This window comes from Syngnathoides biaculeatus, chromosome 9 (assembly GCF_019802595.1).
Source record: "Syngnathoides biaculeatus isolate LvHL_M chromosome 9, ASM1980259v1, whole genome shotgun sequence".
Taxonomy (NCBI): domain Eukaryota; kingdom Metazoa; phylum Chordata; class Actinopteri; order Syngnathiformes; family Syngnathidae; genus Syngnathoides; species Syngnathoides biaculeatus.
In genome coordinates, this window is record NC_084648.1 from 10,535,483 (window position 1) to 10,555,230 (window position 19,748).

The 19,748-nt window shown below is 41.8% G+C and overlaps 2 protein-coding genes across 2 annotated transcripts; both read right to left on the reverse strand.

Moving 5' to 3' along the window:
- Positions 1–399: 399 nt before the first annotated feature.
- On the reverse strand, positions 400–8,285 carry dnajb14 (DnaJ heat shock protein family (Hsp40) member B14). The gene is made up of 8 exons (XM_061830539.1): positions 8,087–8,285; positions 5,647–5,821; positions 4,873–5,018; positions 4,604–4,798; positions 3,260–3,345; positions 3,065–3,174; positions 2,083–2,258; positions 400–1,220 (listed from the first exon to the last, which is right to left on the reverse strand). Exons 1-8 carry the CDS (start codon positions 8,217–8,219, stop codon positions 1,096–1,098), a joined length of 1,146 nt encoding a protein of 381 aa, XP_061686523.1. The 5' UTR covers positions 8,220–8,285; the 3' UTR covers positions 400–1,095.
- Positions 8,286–9,795: 1,510 nt separating this feature from the next.
- On the reverse strand, positions 9,796–19,319 carry LOC133506024 (tetratricopeptide repeat protein 39B-like). Its single transcript, XM_061829719.1, has 18 exons — positions 18,423–19,319; positions 18,261–18,286; positions 16,439–16,543; positions 16,224–16,355; positions 16,040–16,116; positions 15,080–15,209; positions 14,890–14,992; positions 14,739–14,804; positions 14,195–14,303; positions 14,034–14,101; positions 13,381–13,440; positions 13,143–13,304; positions 11,961–12,052; positions 11,769–11,889; positions 11,569–11,680; positions 11,373–11,490; positions 10,234–10,350; positions 9,796–10,149 (listed from the first exon to the last, which is right to left on the reverse strand). The coding sequence occupies exons 1-18, from the start codon at positions 18,450–18,452 to the stop codon at positions 10,035–10,037; spliced, it is 1,743 nt and encodes a 580-aa protein (XP_061685703.1). The 5' UTR covers positions 18,453–19,319; the 3' UTR covers positions 9,796–10,034.
- Positions 19,320–19,748: the final 429 nt, after the last annotated feature.

A 19,748-nucleotide genomic window follows, 5' to 3' on the forward strand; every position in this document is an offset into this window, starting at 1 on the left:
CTTTGGGTATGTAACCTTTATAAAGCAATAAATAAATAAAAATACAGAATCTGCAGATAGTCATCCATCTTTTCTACCTCGTTATGTCAGAAAACAGAAATGAAATAAAGGGCCAATTTTTCACCTCAGCGTGCTGTTGAAGCAAACACGTTGCTTGAATTATAAAATTAGAAGTTTATTCACCCTTGTTGCATGATTAAATGTCTTAATCTTAATATTATCCGAAGCGCATAATTGCAGAGGTCATTTTAATTTCCTCCCACGAAAGATTCAGACAACCAGGTCATTGTAATCCAGCATACATAATAGGCAACTCTTGTGGTTTGTTGATTTTTTTTTATAAAAAAAAAACAAAAACATCTAAATAAGACTTATGAAAACATGCTATTACGCTAAAGATAAGTAGCTTGTATCATTTATTCATTTTTGGTACACCATAGATAGGTTTCCAATTACCGGTTGTGACACACAAGATGGCAGACAAGGGAATCCTGGGATTGTGGTGACATCATCGGTAATCTATGTAAGTCATCTACCTTTACTAAGACAGATGCTTCCAATTATTAATATTACTTTATTTCCTTGATAAGTAAGGGTGGAAGAAAATCACTTTCTTCTATAGTTACATAAATATTTGCATAAAGGTCCACCATTAAAAAAACAAAACAAAAAAAGAACATGTACATCTAGTATGAATGCGTGTGGCGAAGTGAGTCCAGTGTTCTTCAGTCCACCGGTGACGTTTCCATCCTTTTTTTCCCCCACATGGATATTCATTCATGCCGAAAGCTGATTGGTGACTTTAACAACACGGGGGTGGATCTACTCATTGTTAGCCATTTTCCTTCCCCCCTTTCGATTTTAGGGAAGCAGCAGAAGAATCGAAAGTAATGGCGTCATTTTTTTTTTTTTTGGAATGTCAAGGTCATTTCGGATCTAACAGTGAGGTACACAAAGTATGAGATATTTTCAGTAGTAGTTTTTCCCTCTCTGTTGCTCCTAGTGTAAATTCTCTTAAAAAAAAACAACAAAAAAAACCCTGAACATACACATCTATTCATATACATTATAAGATTTAACGGTTGTTTGAGCGAGTCATCCGCCCCGAAAGAGGTTGGTCAGTCTGTCCAGTTCTTTGCAGTTGTCCATGGTCATATGCTCGGCCTTCTTGCGCATGCGGTCGTCCCGGTACACCTTGGCAGCGTACAGCAGGTCCGTTTCTGGTGCATAGGGGAAAACATTTAGTTGGATTTTTTATTATTTATTTATTTTTTTTTCAAATTTCAAAATACTTGGATGCTCTATGATAAAAGCATTTAATGCAACATTAATTTGCTGTCATCTATTGATTCTAATTGTCAAACAATTTGATTATGACTGCATTTCTATTAGACATTTTCATATTCAATGAATGTTGACTGATTTGTACTTCAATTTGATTGCATAATATTTCATAAAATGTCACCTTATTTATTGGCATTTTTATTTTTCCTGGACGGAATGTTAATCTCGACAAGAACATTTATTTAACCCATAGATGCAGCGTCCCATTTTTGGGACATCATGATTTTCACGCATTATATCCTTCAATATATCAAAATATTTAAGTGTTTTAATCTGAAGCCATAATTTGGTATCAGGAGAGGATAACTCATTGGTCTAAATTACCGCAGCGTTATTTCCCTTTTCTTCCTGAACCAACATGGCTGCCTCAAGTTATCATATAACTTAACCATAAACGAAAAAGTGTTATTTCCTTGAATGTGACCTGTTAGGAGACTTTTATCTCAATAAGGCAAAAAATTGCCACCCTGCCCATGAATGGGTTAATATAATTATTTCCTATTCAACAAATTGTTGATTCATTTAACTCGATTTTTTTCTCTATTGATTGCATTTTCAGTTACTTTTTTAATTAAATGAAATTGACTTTTATCTAGAGAATACTTTTTTTATTTAATAGAATGTAAAATAATTTCATGACGTTTTTAGTTTTTAAATATTTTCAATTTAATGGAACTAACTAATGATATTTATTCACACTCATATTCATTGGCATCCAGTATGGCATGATACACGTACTTGTCTGCCTCTCCTTCCAGCAATTATTCTTGACATTTGTCACGTAGTCTTCCTCTACATTTTTCTCAACCTGCTGCAACGCCGCCGCCGTCTTGTACTCCGACTTGAAGTCTCTGGTGACGTAGTAGTCCACGTGCAGGTTCTCCGTTTGCCGCTTCACCGTCTGACCCGTGGACCTGGAGAGAATACGTGGAGTTATAATAACCAGGAATCATTGCTAATTTCAGTTAGCTTTCCTCTCTGATATTACACGTCTGTCTACAGCCAGTAAACATTTGTTGGATGAAATGAAATTGAAGATTTTGGTCTTCAAATATATGCCATTTAATTCTCTTTTGTTCAGTCTTCTTGTATGGGATGCAGTGTGACAGTGTGGGGGACATTGAACCGGAGCAGAATGTTCACAATGCCCGAGACTTGTTGTGCTGTTGGTTGTTACAACAGACGAGACAGATATTCAAAGAGGTCATCCTATAGAATACCATCTAAAAAGATGAGAAAAGATCAATGGATTTCGACAATTGAACGTGAAGGATGGTGCCCAACCAAATACACACGACTGTGGAGCGATCACTTCAGGTCGGAATTATTCTTCTCAATCTCAAATTCCCAAGAAGTATTTATAATGCCAAGTTGAGAACAATGTATTTAAAAAAAAAATACAGGGAGTCATCTCCAAACTACACAAAGGGTGTTGAGGCTACACGTTAAACTTTGGTAAACCTCTCCAACAGATTTTTGTATTTATTACGCATTGTTCTCAAATGAGTCTAATGATTCGGACAAAACTCATGTGCAATACATTTTGAATGGATAATTAAAGACAACAAATGTTTCTATATTATTTACTACTGTATTTTAATATTTGTCATTATGGTGGTAATCGGTGAGCTGTGTTTTTCTTAAGGTGGTCCTTGGCGTGAAAAGTTTGAGGGTATAAATAAATATGTTGAGGATTTCAGGAGAGGGATGCAACGCTTACGGTCGAGAGTAGAGGCTGTAGGGAGGGGGAGAAACCATCATCTGGCTCAGTATTGACACCAAGATCAGGACCACGATGGGCATCAGCTGGATAAACATGGAGAAACCCCCCTGGAGAGAAAGAAACGTGGGTTGAACAACGGCACACACTGAGGAGAACGCGAGGAATGTCATGTCACGACACCAAAGGACGTACGTCTCTTCTTTCGTCAGTCCTCTCCTGTCGGTAATCGCCCTGATGGCTGTAGCTGGTCCTGCCGTTGCTGAACGACTGTGGGCTTGCTGAGAGGTGGAAGGGAGAACAAAAATCTATTACTGACCCTTGAAACATTTTTCTTTCTTGTCTTTAGGTAGGGCTTCCCACGACTGCCGGAGAAAAATTCTTTGTGTGTTTTTACACATTTGGCCAATCAAGCTGATTCTGATGGAGATACATCAATGTTCCTTTGTGACACATTTTCAAATTCTTTTATTTTGGAGGTTAAAAAAAAAAAAAAATTATATATATATATATATATATATATATATATATAGTTTCTAATTAGATATGCAGTATGATAAATATTCTATTTCAAATCAGAATACATTCACATTTCTACAATTTATTTATGGTATGATTTTTTTTTTTTTTAAATCATTTTTATGGTGGATCAGCTGGTAAGGTGTTGGCCTCACAGTTCTGAGGACCCGGGTTTGATCCCGGCACCGCCTGTGTGGAGTTTGCATGTTCTCTCTGTGCCTGCGTGGGTTTTCTCCGGGCACTTTGGTTTCCTCCCACATCCCAAAAACATGCAACATTATTTGGAAATGGCCCTTGTGAGGATAAGCGGCAAAGAAAATAGATGGCTGGAAAATGTATTTTAATGAATTAAGATCAAAATTCTGATTTGAATTAACAATTACATGTTTATCATACTACCTACATTGAGCTCGGCATTTTTTAATGAGTATTTTTTTTTTAAGTAGTATATGTAGCATATTCCATCCATCCATTCATCCATTTTACTTAGCCGCTTATTCTCACAAGGGTTTCACGAGTGCTAGAGCCTATCCCAGCTGTCGACGGGGACGAGGCGGGGTACACCCTGAACTGGTTGCCAGCCAATCGCAGGGCGCATAGAAACAAACAACCATTTGCACTCACAATCACACCTATGGGCAATTTAGAGTTTCCAATTAATGTTGCATGTTTTCGAGATGTGGGAGGAAACCGGAGTGCCTGGAGGAAACCCACGCGGCGCAGGGAGAACATGTAAACTCCACACTGGCGGGGCTGGGATTGAACTCGGGTCCTCAGAAGTGTGAGGCCAATGGATTACAGCTGATCCACCTTTCCGCTGTAGTATTTTTGTTATACATTTATATGTTAAGTTTGCTTTCTATTTAATGAATCACGATAAAAAAAATATTAAAATGGTCATTTGTGATCATTAAAAAAATGTAATTGCAAAAAACATTTTTCCAGATTCTTTCTCCATATTGAACTTTGCTCTTAAGCCAACCCAAAAGACTGACACACGTAATCATATGTTTAACTCACAGGATGGGAAGCCTCCTCCAAAGAACATGTTGAAGAGGTCTTCAGGCGTGATGTCGGCCTCGAACCCTCTGTGGAAGTCAAACCCGTTGCCGGCGCCGTGCGCGTGACCCGGTCCGCTCGGCTCTTCGCTTCCCGTGAGATCATACTGCCGCCGTTTACTCGGGTTGCTAAGCACTGCGTACGCGTTACCGATCTCTGGTGGGCGACACGGAGATCCTATTAATTTTAGATCACGTTGTTTGAACGGCATGCGACCGACTGAGACACACTTTTGAAGGCGTCCGTTGCTCCAGGGGCGTGGTTCTTGTCCGGATGGAACTTGAGGGCCAGTTTCCTGTACGCCTTCTTCAGCTCATCCTCACTGGCTTCTTTGGTGACACCGAGAACTTCGTAGTAGTCTTTACAGCGCTTTATTCTGACAAGGAAGAAAAAACATGAGCAAGTAGTAAAGAATAAATGCTATGCCCCCCCCCCTCCCCCTCAATTTAAAACACTTCCCAGAGGTTCAAAAGTTTTGGGTCAAGGGAAGAAATATTCGGGAATGATGCAGAGTCAGACGAGCGAGCTCTGGCGGCAGCCGCAAGCCGAGGTTCCAGGCGGCGGAGGATGTTAGCAGCAGATGCCGAAGCTAGGCTAAAGGCCTCCGCTGCCGCGAGCTCCGGCGGCGGGCCACGAGCCGAGCTTCGACGTCCGGGGAGGCCTTTAGCCGAGCTTCAGTGGCGGTGGAGGCCCTTAGCCTAGCTTAGGTGTCCGGGGCTAACGAAGTGGGCAGCAGCAGGCCACGAGCCGAGCTTCCAGGCGGCAGAGGCCGTTAGCCCCGGATGCCAAAGCTAGGCTAAAGGCTTCCGCTTCCACCGAAGCTCGGCTGTGATCGACTGGAGATCCAGTCCTAAGCGTACGCTGCCTCTCTCGCCCAAAGTCAGCAAGGAATAGTTCCCCTATAACTCTATAATGAGGACAAGCACTACAGAAATGGGATGATTGAGTGTCCTAAGATGAACATTAACTAGTGTCGCCATCATGTTTTAAGCCAGACCTCTCACCTTTGCACGCCTTCCACCTGCTCTTGCATGAACACCTTGGACGATCCCGCTCCCCCGGACTCTGGGCATTCCCCCGCCGCCCGTGCGGCGCCATCTTCCGCATTGTGCGCTGGCCGCCTCCGATGTGCACCGTTAGCCGCGGAGCTCCCGTTCCTGGTTAGCGCTTCCAACAAGGCTGTGATTTTAAAATAAAAATGTACACAAAATTATATGAATGTATTTGATATATAGACTCCTTTCAAGTCATTCATGGTCACCTTGTAAACAGTTAAAAATCAAGCAACGTAAAACCACATTCACTATTTCAGTCACTGTGATTTGACGAGCACGTCGCCCTCACAAATCTGCACAGTCGAGTACAAAAAATAAGCGTAAAATTTGTTACAAGTAGAAAAAAAGACATTGAAAGACGTCGCTTATTTTGTGTAGTCTTGACATTAAGTTACGCGTTTATTTCATAAACATTGTTCACTAAACAAGCCTGCACCTAAACAATCAGTATTCACGCGGAAACAGGAAATGCAAGTTAACCGTACTGAGCATGTACGGAAGTGACGCCAAAAGTGCATGTTCTGAGCTGCTTCACATACTGCAAGCGCATTTACGTTGAAAGTCATCAACATCATGAGCCATGTCAAAGGAAGTTCAGTTACACCAGGGGTGCTCAATGTGTCGATCGCAAGGCAGTTTTGGTTGATCGTGTGACGGCGTGCCCCCCCCCCCCAAAAGACAGACTATCATCCACCTCGTCGCTTGATTCAGGTGTAGCCAATACGTTAACGCACATTAAGGGGCATTCTAGCTAGTCGGCCTCCTATTTACGGCAGTTACGGCAATGCGTACACCCCCCCCCCCCAAAAAACAATACATCACGATTGCCGACAGAAATGTTTGTTCCAATTTATCACTAACTTGTTGCCACTAACGGCGATTATTTTGAACTAAACTTTCAGCGTTTTCAAAACATTGCGGGTACAGACCATTAGTCTTCATTCCTTGACAGGCCAGTGCATTTAACTTTTTTTCAGATACAGTCTATCAGATCAAAAATTTTTATTGATGAAATATTTTAAATACCATTTTATATCATGTTCTACTAGTATCATTTGAAATTGGAAATGATCATTTTTGAGTTTGAATTTTTTGTCCATTTTAGTTATGGATTTGTTTATTTTATTTTTCAATTTACGGTTATGTTACATTAATCCAGTAAGTTATTTTAAGGTCTTGAGATTCCATCCCTAATCACACCCTCAACTTTATCTGCGGGCATGACTGACCACACCCGTACATTTTTCAAATGTGAGTGACTGCTATTTATATTGACAGTAATAAATGACTAAATAAATACAAATCACAATCTGTTATTCTTAGTGCAACTTCAAAATAATAGTCCAAGAAAATGAAAAATCCAATTTGATTATTCGAAAACTGGTAAGACACTTCACTGGCACATTTTGACCGACGTGTTGTACTTCCTACGTGTGCATACAGCAAACTTTTTCTTTTAGCTTAAAATGGCTAGCTTACCACAATTCTTTGCAGTGGCTATGCCACAGGTAAAATTCTGGGGTGTTTCATACTCATCGGTGCCAAAAATTGTTATGGACCGAACCAAGATAGTGCCTGTCTAGCGAGCCTTCTCCACCTTTCCACTACGTTGGATCAACTGTCTCCCATTAAATCTGTCCCTAGGCTGCAGTCACCTTCTCCAGTGATGGCTCCTGAAAATTGCTTAGCGCTTTTCACATAACATGATCTTCAAATATACTAGAAAGATTAAGATGATTTCTGTTTCGTAAATTGGGAGGGTTTTGATTGAGAAAATCATAAAAAGGACATAGCTTCACCTTCAAAACTGTATTTTGGTATATTTCTTTTTTAAACTGAGAACAAGAATATTATGTACCAAATAGTCCTTATTTGTATAGCAAACAATGACACCAAAAGAAATGTCGTCAAGACAAAAAAAAATGCCTTAGTTGGTAAACTTTCAGGTAAAGCCAGTCATGGCTATCAACCACTCGACATTGGCAGCATGTTGATGACGTCACGACACTGTCGGCAGTGCAGTGGCGCTTTGCTATTAGCTCAAATATTGTGCTAACGCGGACAACTACACTAAATAAATACATTTTAGGCTTGTGGATTTATAAGAAATATGAGCACACATAAACATTTTCCACGATGGTTGTGAAGGACGCTCACTTAAAATTGAGCTAACTAGCCGCACAGCTGAGTTTATCTTAGTTTATTAGCGTACAAGATTGCAATTTGCTTTGACAAGCCTTCACTTCTTGGCAACATTTCTTTCACAACATTCTGCGTTTGAAACATGGCCTTGTGGTACTTAAATATCTGCAACGTACGTAAATGTATAAAATCCATTCGTGCAATCGACAGCTCTGGCCGGCTCGGCTAACCGGAACCAACGGCTTACCTTTGGCTTTCCCCGTCGGGAAGAGCTTCTCCGCTTTGTGGAGGAACTTTAGCGCCTTCTCCTTGTCCCCGGCGTCGATGGCTTTCGACGCGATGTTGATACATTTCTCAGCTTCGTCTCGGTTCCCTTCCATCTTCTTTCCTCCTCCTCCTCCTCCTCCTCCTCCTCCCGACACGCGTCCCGGGCGGGTCACATGATACACCGTTTGACTTCTATCTGATTGATAGCGGTTAGCGTTTTTTTTTTTTTTTTTTGGAGCGATTATGTCATGTGGGTTCGGAAATTCTCAAATTCCAGAATTTAATTAACTTAGATCTGTGAGTAAATTGTTTATATTATTATTATCATTTCTCCAGTAAATTATTATTTAGTGTGTGTCTTTTTTAATAGTGACCCCCAGAACTACTATTTTCTGTTTAACCAGATGAAAGAAGGAAACCCCCCCCAAAAAAAGGCAAAACTGAAATTTGCGAGTACATTGAGAGAAGATATATATCCATATGTTAGATAAACCCATACTATTTATACAGTGAGATCAAATTTTCCATATATCCATTCTTTCCAAGGATGTCCTTTGTGACATTTTTGTTTTGGGGTTTCAGCGGCGTAAGATATTTCTGTAATGTGAAAAATTGTGTTTTCACATTAGGAAAGAAAACTGAATCTATATGATGAAAAATGTATCATTTAAAAGATGCTATTTTTTCCACCACAGCAGTAGTTACCTAGTGAGCCCATTTAACCCTTTCCGGGCAGGGGTTGCAAATTTGCAACAGGTTTAATATAATCGAAAATTTCAAGTCATTTTATGAAAGTTTCAGATTCTATTTCGTCCGGAGAGGGTTAGACCCCGTTGTTTGCCAAAACAGCAGCAATTACTGAAGTATGTATCTTACCAACACAATTATTAAGGATGATCTAACATCACACGGAGACCCCATCTTTGACGACAATTAAAATCATTCCCCAATTCATTTTCGTTGCCGTTTATCCTCACGAGGGTCGCGGGGAGTGCTGGAGCCTATCGCACCTGCCAACGGGCAGGAGGAGGGGTAGACCCAGAACTGGTCGCCAGCCAATCGCAGGGCACATAGAGACAAACAGCCGCACTCACTATCACAATCACACCTAGGGGCAATTTAGGGTGTGTTTGGGGTGTGGGAGGAAACCGGAGTGCCCAGGGAAAACCCACGCAGGCACGGGAAAAACATGCAAACGCCACACAGGCGGGGCTGGGATCGAACCCGGGTCATCAGAACTGTGAGGTCAAGGCTATACCACCTGAGGGACCGTGCCACCCTTCATTCCTCAATATTTGATAATAAAAATAAAGATGCCCTATAATCTGCAGTCGAGTAAATAGACACCGCTGGCCAATTACTGTGTGAATATATGTACAGTATATATACCGTTTTATGAGCCGCTTATCCCCACATGGGTCGCGGCAGTGCTGGAGCTTATCCCAGCTACCTCACTTTTCTCACTGGGGGAGAAAACGAGTGGTAACTGATATAAAACGATCTCATTTCAGAGATCATGTTAAAGAGTTGGTAGCTGAGCCTCTTTTAAAGTTGGTTGCTAACCAAAACAGCAAACCCTACAGAATACGGTAAACAACCTATCGGTAGTAAAGAAGTCTCCGGCAAAGAATCAAGGACGATCTGGTTGAACTTTCAAGTTGTTTAATATAATTCTAAAAATGTGTGCAGTTGAGTAAAGATCATTTATATGAGGAAATACAACACTTAAGCACAATAATCCAGTGACAACATCACAAATAAAAAGTGGATTAAAAAAAAACACATTTATGAAAGTTGTGGTGTAAATACAATATTTCCAAAGCCCCAGTATAAGGCATTTACAGTAGAGTAATAAGATGCCCTCGAGTCATGAGGCAGCGTGGAGGAATATGACCATCCAATAATAGAAAGTGCAGTCATGGGAGCGTTCACGCCGGCGTACGCGAAGGCGGCATCTTGGCCGGCAAGGAGCCCAGGCTGTTGAGCACCGCGTGGATGCGGAAGTGGAGCCGCGACTCCATGCTGTAGTCTTTGTAGTCCATCCTGCAAGCCACAACGGCTTCCTTTCGCAATTTGTTTCGGCAAATGTTAAATGAAAGGGCATTGGTGCTTTTATTCGATACTTACTTGGCGCTTTCGATCATAAAGACGGCCTTGTCGATGTCGCCCCGCTGCTTGTGCAGCAGGCCCATCTCGTACATGGTGAACGGCACCAGGTAGTTGTCGTGCTTCAGGTCGCTTTCGCTGCGACGAATCAGCAAAAGCGACACCGGAAAATGAGCATCAGACTGCTTGACTTTCAGTTTTCGAAGAAAATACCCACTTAAAAGTACCCAGTCAGGTTCCTAAAGTACGATGTAAGATAAATAGATGGACCATGTTTTGACTAGACGTGGCCAATCTCCCTTTTTCCCGCCTTTTTTTGGGCATCAAGCAAAACTGTTCAGGCCTATTTAAAGGTCAAGTGCCATGATTTTTAGTATGTTATTAATGAAAAAACGTTTTTTTTCACCACAAAACATGATTTTAACATATATGGCTTTTTCTAACTCCCGTCATGAAAATCCTCTCGAGGGATTTGTTTTCGACAAGAAGCAGGAAGTGACGTCGGACGCAGGTGCGTGCTCAAGCGGACCCGTTTTTTTCTATTAGTTTTACCTGCGGGAAGGTAGCTCATTGTTTCCTTCGTGTTCGCCAAAATGCCGGCTCGTTGCATTGCTGGATATTGCTCGAACATTCGGAAGGATGGATTCACACTTCATACTTTTCCAAAAGATCTGGTTCGTTGTGAAAATTGGATTGCACAGGTGCAAAGGAGGAGAGTTTTGTGGGTTCCAAATGACAGGTAGGCCTGGCTACTAAAAAAAAAAAAAAAAAAAAAACAATAGTTGAGGGGGCGTAATCTGTAAATCAGGGGCGCTAAATGTGTTGATGCGCGCATCGGAAGGCTTCCGTGCATCAGCCACTGAAGGACGGCTTCCGCAGGTCTTGTGAATCGCCACCAGCCTTGTCGATAAGGCCGAGCCGGCCACGGGCCTTGTCGGCCGGGGTGGCGCCGGGCCACGGTGGCTCATCTCCGCCGTGGATGTGGCTATGACGGGGAGGCGCTTTGGCGAATGACGCACTCTCTGCTCAGATTTATTTTTTTGTGTAGACATTGAAGTGAATAATGTTATCAGTATTTTTCAAGTCAATATCTGTTTTAGAATGTTTATGGGGATGACACTTGACCTTTAAATGTTAGGTGAAGTCAATGTGGATCTCACCTGGATAAGACGCGGTTGAAACAGACCATGGCCTGGTCGAGCTGCCCCAACTGCCTCAGACACAAGCCCTTGAGCAGCTGGACCACACACTGGTCATCCAAGTGGTAGTCGGACGGGTCTGTTTAACAGTGGCAACGCGGCGTTATAGTTTTGGAAAAGAGCCCTTTAGCCGCTACCATTGTGTCTTTCTCCTCACTTGAATCGTACTTGAGCTCCTCCTCTGCTTTCTCCAACGTAGCCAGGATGTTCTCCGTCAGGTCGGCCCTTTTGCCCACGATGGTGAAGCCGTTCCACACGTACATCATCTCCTGGAGGGGGGCGGACAAAACGGACGACATTTGTGTAAATGTCGCTTGTTAATATCACCTTCAATAAATCACGTGCAGCACTCCTCACAAGGGCTGGGACGACCAGTTTGACGGGCTTGGAGGAGGCGTAGCGCTGAGCCTTCTTGGCCGCAAACTTCTCCGTTGGGATGGACTTCCCGGCCATCCTCAACCTCAGACCGTCCACCTCCCTGCAAATCACACGTGTGTCACTGTTGTAGATCGAGGTGCAAAATGCTTTTTTAAATTGTTTTTGGCATACCTGTATAAATCCACCACATTTTCACCAAGTTTCTTGACGTCCTCTTCGGGGAGCATGCTCAGTATGGAAGCCTTCTGGAACACGTAGACGGCCTTGACAAAAAAAAAAAATGCATTAAATGGATGAAAAACTAACATGAATTCATCCATCCATTTTCTGAGCTGCTTATCCTCACAAGGGTCATGGGGAGTGCTACAGCCTGTCCCAGCTGTCAACGGGCAGGAGGCGGGGTACGCCCTGAACTGGTTGCCAGCCAATCGCAGGGCACATAGAGACAAACAGTTCCACTCACAATCACACCTAGGGGCAATTTAGAGTGTTCAATCAACCACACTTTTTGGGGATGTGGGAGTGACCAGAGAAAAGCCACGCAGGCACGGGGAGAACACGCAAACTCTACACAGGCGGGTCCGGGATTGGACCCGGGACCTCAGAACTGTGAGGCATAGGCTTTCCAGCTGAGTCACCGTGCCGCTACAAACATTCATAAAAATCAAACAATCTACTGTACATTTCTCAATGAAATCAACAAAAGTCTTTGTTCGTTTTTGTAAACATCAGATAATAACGCAATATTTAACAAATGGCAACGTCAAGTCTTTAATACATTTTTTGTTAAACACGCAAGACGATGAATTTGATGAAACAAAAACCACTTGAACAATCTTCAATGAATCTAACATGCATTTTTTAAAAACATATTTCTTCATTTTCAATACACTCAATGTATTCATTTGTTTCAGTAGACAATTTCACGCTTAACTAACCGTAGTTATGTTATTGTTTCTTCAAAATTGATTCAGTCTGTCACGAAACTAGCGTACATTTTTGTAAATGTCAAAGAATATAAATAAACCCATCAAACACCATTTAGGAAGTTTGTGTTTTCAAATTGGCTCGATAAACATTGTCAAGCATGTAAACTCTGTAGTGAATCGTGAAAATCAAGAAAGGTTTATAACTGCGTATTAATGCCATGAGATCTGCTTGAATGAAGCGCCTCAACTCACTTCAACATAGCTCCTTGGCACCAAGATTCCACAAGATCGGACCATAGCAAAATTTGCATTGCATATTCTGAGCACAAAAGCGGCAAGACAACAATCTGCAAATAGGTGAATAAACTAGTCGCAAATGTACTGTGGAGTACTTCGTAGGTACTGTATTTTTTTCCGTACTCACCCGTGACCACTTGCTCTCCTTGCAGAGGAGATTAGCGTAATGGTACGCTTCCCGCCACTTCTGTTCAAAGGAGTAGGCCCACATGAGCTCCCAGTAGCACAGGTGGTGAATCTGCCGCCACTCCTGCTGCGCGGCGAAGCACGCGTGGAACTTTTCCTGAGCCTGCGCGGGGAAATGCGACAGTCAACACAAACGAGCGGATCCAAAATGCCGTGAATTTCCGCGGGGAGTCCCTTACATAAGTGATGTTTCCTTTGAGCAAGGCAATTCTTGCAACGTAGAAAAGCATGATGGCTCCCTGTTGGATACAAATACACATGAATACATTGAAAAACAATGGCAATTTCTGTTGTTGTTCTTGCTAATTTCCAGAAATATTAAAGAAAATTTCGGGCCTTCAATATATCTATCTTGCCTGTTTTTGTATATATATTATTAAGGACGATTTTGAGTCTTTGATTAACTTAGTAAATGTGTTTTGGCAAACATTTAAGAGCGTTTCGTCTTGTAACGTCAATGTTTTTGGAAATATCAAAGACAGTTTTGAGTCTTCGGAGAGCCCAATATGTGTTTTTGGAAACCAAATGAACACATTTTGTCATTACTAAGGAGCATTTACACTTTAACACACCTGAAGTAGGTGTTTTTGCAGACATAAAAAAATATTTGCTCTTCAGGACACCGAACAGTGACAAGAAACTACCTAGCGTACATCTTTTCCCAATCATCAGAAAGATATAGATTATACTTAATTACAGATCATTTTTTTAGGTACTCAGAGTAGATGTTACCTATTTGAATTTGACAAATTTGTCATTTTTTTGCTACATTATTCCACACTGTGGATCAATAGGTTGCATTTGATGATCCAATATTACTTTAATATCTTACATTTGGGAACCTTTTAGCGTAAGGCTCCAGCAGGGCCTCAGCCTCACTCAGGTCCACGTCGCCGGAACCTTTGTGTGGAGGAGAGAATGATTAAAATAAAATAGAATAATTATAATAATAGCATGCTTCAATTTGGAGGTCAAAAGAGAGACGTCCGTTACCTAGAATGACCGAGATGTAGAGGTGAAACATGAGCAGAGTCAACGTGCTGAGGATGGAGCGCAGACTGTCGCTGGACGCGCCTGCTCGCAACTCGGACAAACCCATCTCCTGTGGAAAAAAATATAGATATATATGTCCATCCATCCCTCCATTTTCCTACCTGCTTATCCTCATAAGGGTCACAGGAGTGCTGGAGCCAATCCCAGCCGTCATTGGGCAGGAGGCGGGGTACACCCTGAACTGGTTGCCAGCCAATGGCAGGGAACATAGAAACGAACAACCAATCGCACTCAAAATCACACCAGGGGGCAATTAAGAGTGTGCAATTAATGCATGTTTTGGGGATATGGGAGGAAACCTACGCAGGCAGAGGGAGAACGTGCAAAATCCACATTGGTGGGCAGGGATTTGAACCCTGGTCCTCAGAACTGCGAGGCCAACAGTCTACAGCTGCGCCACCGTGCCGCCATATCCACATATACAGAGGCACTTAACACACAAGTATACCTGGTAAAGTATTCAGAAAACCATAAGGACACCTACCCTGTCCCCCGAGAAACCTAAAAACTCCATCAGTTTGAGGATTCTACTTGGTAGTAGCGATAGCATCTGAAAAAGAGACAAGTTCATTGAAATACTGCAAGCACTCGGGATGCTTTTCTGTGAACGGCTGTGAGTGCGCGAGCGCTCCCACCAGGTTAAAAGATCCTATGCCCATGCTGACGCCGCCCTTAAAGTGAATATACGTGCTCTTCTTCTCCATTTCTCCACTGGCGTGTACCATAGCCTGACACTCCCTGCACAAACGCAACACAGTATTTCATTTTATTTTTGATGGATTTCCTCAGCCGTTACAAAAGACCCAACACCCGCATCTCGCCTACTTGAAAATCTGATAGCTGTTTCGGATCCTCATGCCTCCCTTGATGAAACCGATGATGGTCTCGTCGAGGAACGTGAGCGCCGCCTTCTGCAGCAGCACTTCGGCGTAACAGAGCTCGGCGTGCATCTCCTCTGTTTGTTAAACATGACGGGATGGGTTTCATAAACCTTAAAATGAAGCCGTACATGTCTAACAAAAGCAAAATATGCATTTTTGGAAATAGAAAAGCCAATTTAGAATATTTAACAAACCTAATGTACATATTTTTGTCAACATCAAAGACATATTACAGTTCGCAAAGATGGAAGACAATCAGCAAAACTAATCTACGATATTTTGTAAACATCAAAGTGAAATTGTGTTGTCATAAATGTTTGTTTTGAATGAAAATAATATCCGCATTTAAAAACATCAGACAATTTAGATTTAATGAAATATAACATGTTTTTGTGACCATTAAAGGTAATTTAGTCATCAATGAACCCATGTGTTTTTACAAAGAATGTAGAGATTTGTCTGTTTTCTATAATCATTTATCTACGTCACAGTGGATTGATCACCTAGAGCAGCTGTGTCAAACTCATTTTTGTCGCGGACGACAATTCATTTCGATACGGTTTCCCTCATAGGGCCCTTAGGACTGCGAAACCATAAAAATCTTTAATTGCCTCATCGTATTTACATGTGAAATTTATGAACTAGTTTTGGAATTAGAAATTAAGAGTAATGTGTATTTCAACCATTGTCAATGTTTGGTAACATAAAAATGCTCATAATCTTTCAACGTAATCATTTATGATCGATGACAATTTGAAATTTTGGTACAGATTTTCAAAAGAATCCTGGAGGTTCACGCAGATGATTTGCCTTTGCGGGCCACATTAAATCATGTGGTGGACCGGATCTGGCCCCCGGGCCTTCAGTTTGACACCTGTGACCTAGTGGGGGAGTGATGTCTCACCTTCTGTCAGAGTTTCAGGTGTTTGTCTGTACCACAGATTGGCTAGAGTCTCCATTATTCCCATTTTTTTCCTAAACCTAAAGGTGGATGAGACAAAACCATGTTTAATGGTCTATAAAAAAGCCAGTACGTAATTCTGTCTTGTAATCGCGTCGCGGTTCCGACTAACGGACGGGCCCCACACCTCTGGCACGTCAGCAGGGCGTCGCTGAGAGACTCCATAGCGACGTTCATGTCCTTCGGGTCAAAAGTCATGCCCGCCTGCATCACGAGAATGCTGCTGTAGCCCATGGCGTGGTACATGCTCTGGCTCTTCCTGAAGCCAAGGCAAATACATCTTGTATCATATCTCGTACTGGACATCGTGTTCACGTGTGGAGACGGAGAAGTGGGACTTACCAGGGTTCTAAAAGAGCTAAGGCATCTTTGAACCTGTTGTTCAGAAAGAGATCAAGGGCGCCAGAGCATTCCTTCAACGCAGCCTCTAAATCCATGGGTGGCGTTCTGGAGGGAATAATAAAAAGCGAGTAAATATGCATGTATATGTATACAATTGCCGGCACGGTGGATCAGCTGGTGAAGCGTTGGCCTAACAGTTCTGAGGTCCCGGGTTCAATCCCGTACCTGCCTGTGTGGAGTTTGCATGTTCTCCCCATGCCTACGTTGGTTTTCTCCAGGCACTCGGGTTTCCTCCCACATCACAAAAACATGCAGCATTAATTGGACACTCTAAATTGCCCCAAGGTGAGATTGTGAGTGCGGCTGTTTGTCTTGGTGTGCCCTGCGATTGTCTGGCAACCAGTTCAGGGTGTCCCCCACCTCTTGCTCGTTGACAGCTGGGATAGGCTCCGGCACGCTCCGCGACCCTCGTGAGGATAAGCGGCAAAGAAAATGAATGGATGTATACAATTCCCCACAAAAGTATTGGAACAGTGAAGCCCATTTTGTTCCATTTCGCTGTGGATTTGGAGCAATATCCAGCCACCGCTGGCCCCAGGCACAGATTAACAAATGGGTCACTGTCAAATCCCCTGATGGGACAAGCGAAAGGTCGCAACAACAACGACCAAATGGTTCAAATCAACCCCACTATTTATGTGGTACGTGACTGACCTGCGAGTACTATTGCCACTTAATCATCATCATCAATGATGTTGTCGGCACCAGAACGAGGAACGAAAGGCAGCATATGAAAGGATGACGCAACCAAACGGAAATGTCACCATGCAACGACACGGTGGGAAAAACTAAATTAAACATTAGTGCCAAAGCAATGGAGTGAATCCAGGGAATGAAGTGAAGGTTTCTAGACTGCCCAAATTAAGCTCCAGATTGAAACCTTACAAATGCATTTTAACAGCTAAAGCTGAAACAGAAGCGAATGACCCACCTAAACTTGACCCAAAATGGAGACCACATGAGTCACAAAGAGGCAATTTGAAAAAAAAAAAAAAAAAAAAAAAAAAAACCCTTTACTGCAAAAATAGTAAAGACATTTCACGCGGTTAATAACAGGGTGACCAAAAGTAATTTTCCTGGAACATCATTTTTATTTGTGCAGGGGTGCAATATAAATAAAACAATAATAACAATTAACCAATACATTTATTAATTAAAAGTACTAAAAATCTTGAAAATAAATTCTGGAGTTGAATGTCTTCATTTTAGAATTTTCATGGGTAATTTTACATTCAGGATGTGATTCATAATGCACTTACTGCCCTTTAGTGTGTGTACAGCATATTACAAACGTTTGGTGTTTGAGCAATGTCTGAATAGTTGACCAATTAGTGACCCAAAACATCCATCAATCAATCCATCCATTTTCTTAGCCGCTTATTCTCACAAGGGTCATGGGGAGTGCTACAACCTATCCCAGCTGCCAACAGGCAGGAGGCGGGGTACACCCTGAACTGGTTGAGAGCCAATCGCAGGGCACATGGAGACAGACAACAGTCACATTCATAATCACACTTATGGGCAATTTAGAGTCTCCAATTAATGCAAGTTTTAGGGATGTGGGAGGAAACCGGAGTGCCCGGAGAATACCCACACGGCCCCGGGGGGTGGGGGGGGAACGTGCAAACGCCACACAGGCGGGGCTGGGATTGAACACAGCACCTCAGAACTGTGAGGCTAACGCTTTCCAGCTGCTCCACCATACTGCCCTGACTCAAAACAATTACATTAAATGAATAATATTAAAAACAAAAAAACTTACAAATTGTCAGAATACAGTTTGTCCACCTAAAAGCAAATGGAATGGGGGGAAAAAATATTTTTTGACATAATAATACGCCATGATTTTTATGTTCATGTCAATTTTAGGATAGCTTTTACACAATTTTAACATGTTGAAAGGAAATTAGTATCAAACACTAACCTGCTTCCGGGAATAGTCTTTAATCTCCATTTGCAAGAATACAAATCTTTTCTGTGCACCTCTGAAGCTTCGTTTAGGAAAATGTTCATTAGGGAGTCCCTCGCTTGATATTTATACCGTGCTGAGGTTTCTAGGGCCGGCCCACTCTTACAACTCCTGATATCACACATATACACACAGCACCACTGTGAGTGCAGGCAAACAATCCGGCGGTTGTTTCGCAATCTAAAAAGCGACCGATGCAGGCAGGGCTGCGGTGTGAAATCACGATTAGCAGTCGGCATTGTGCTCCCGGGATGTTTAAAAGGTCGATCAAAATGCTAACAGAGGAAACTCAAGACTGAGGGAAAGGTTTATTATGTACTCTATAATGAGCATGGACAGTATAGGGCCAAGGGCCATAGGTTGGCCACCCCTTCACTGTATGACATCGCAATGGCTGCTGGAGCTAATTTTCCAACAATATTTTTAAGCTTATTTTAAAGGTAACGTAAGACTCACCAACATGTTTTGTAAACCCCCCCTGCTTTTTTTTTTTTTTGCTTTTCCAACACACAACTGGCAAATGACATATTACATGCCCCCCCCATGTTAGTACATTAAAGGAGGTAGTCTTGTGCTATAAAGCACAAAACAGGAGATTGTTTTATATACAAGTTATAGTTGTTTCATTTCATTATCTTTTTTTTTTACATCCCTATATCACAATCTGTCAAAGATGAAATGAGGAAAACTGACAAACATACATAACAGATAAAAGGACGCATAATAGGAACATAATTTTAAAAATGCCAGGTGTCACAAGTAAAAACCTAATTAAATGACATCCATACATTGAAATGGAAGCATATCATGTTTTGATAGCTGACTTTTTTTTTTTTAACAACAATGTTATATAGTTTTAATTATTTCATAAAGACAAAGAATTGGTTTTCAAATTTTGCGACAAATAATAATAATTATTAATTTGCCCTATTTTTTACTCTTCACAATTGATTTCAGTTACATGATATTTTGTAAAAAAAAAAAAAAATGGCAACATAACATTGCATTGCATTGTGCTAAAATGCTACTACACTGCCTAAAAAAAATATCATGTGCGGACCATTTTTGTGTGTGTGTGTGTGTGTAAAAGTATGAATTCCTGTCCGTACTTTGAGTACTCTACTTTGGACATGGGAATTTTATTATTTGCCTAACTACGATGAGTAGGTGGAAAACGTGGGACAAACTAAAAAAGTAAACACAGGGTTTCACTGTTTTCAAATATATGTTATCTGATATGTTACCCACAATCCCCTGCGTGCCGTATTTTCTAGGTAAAAT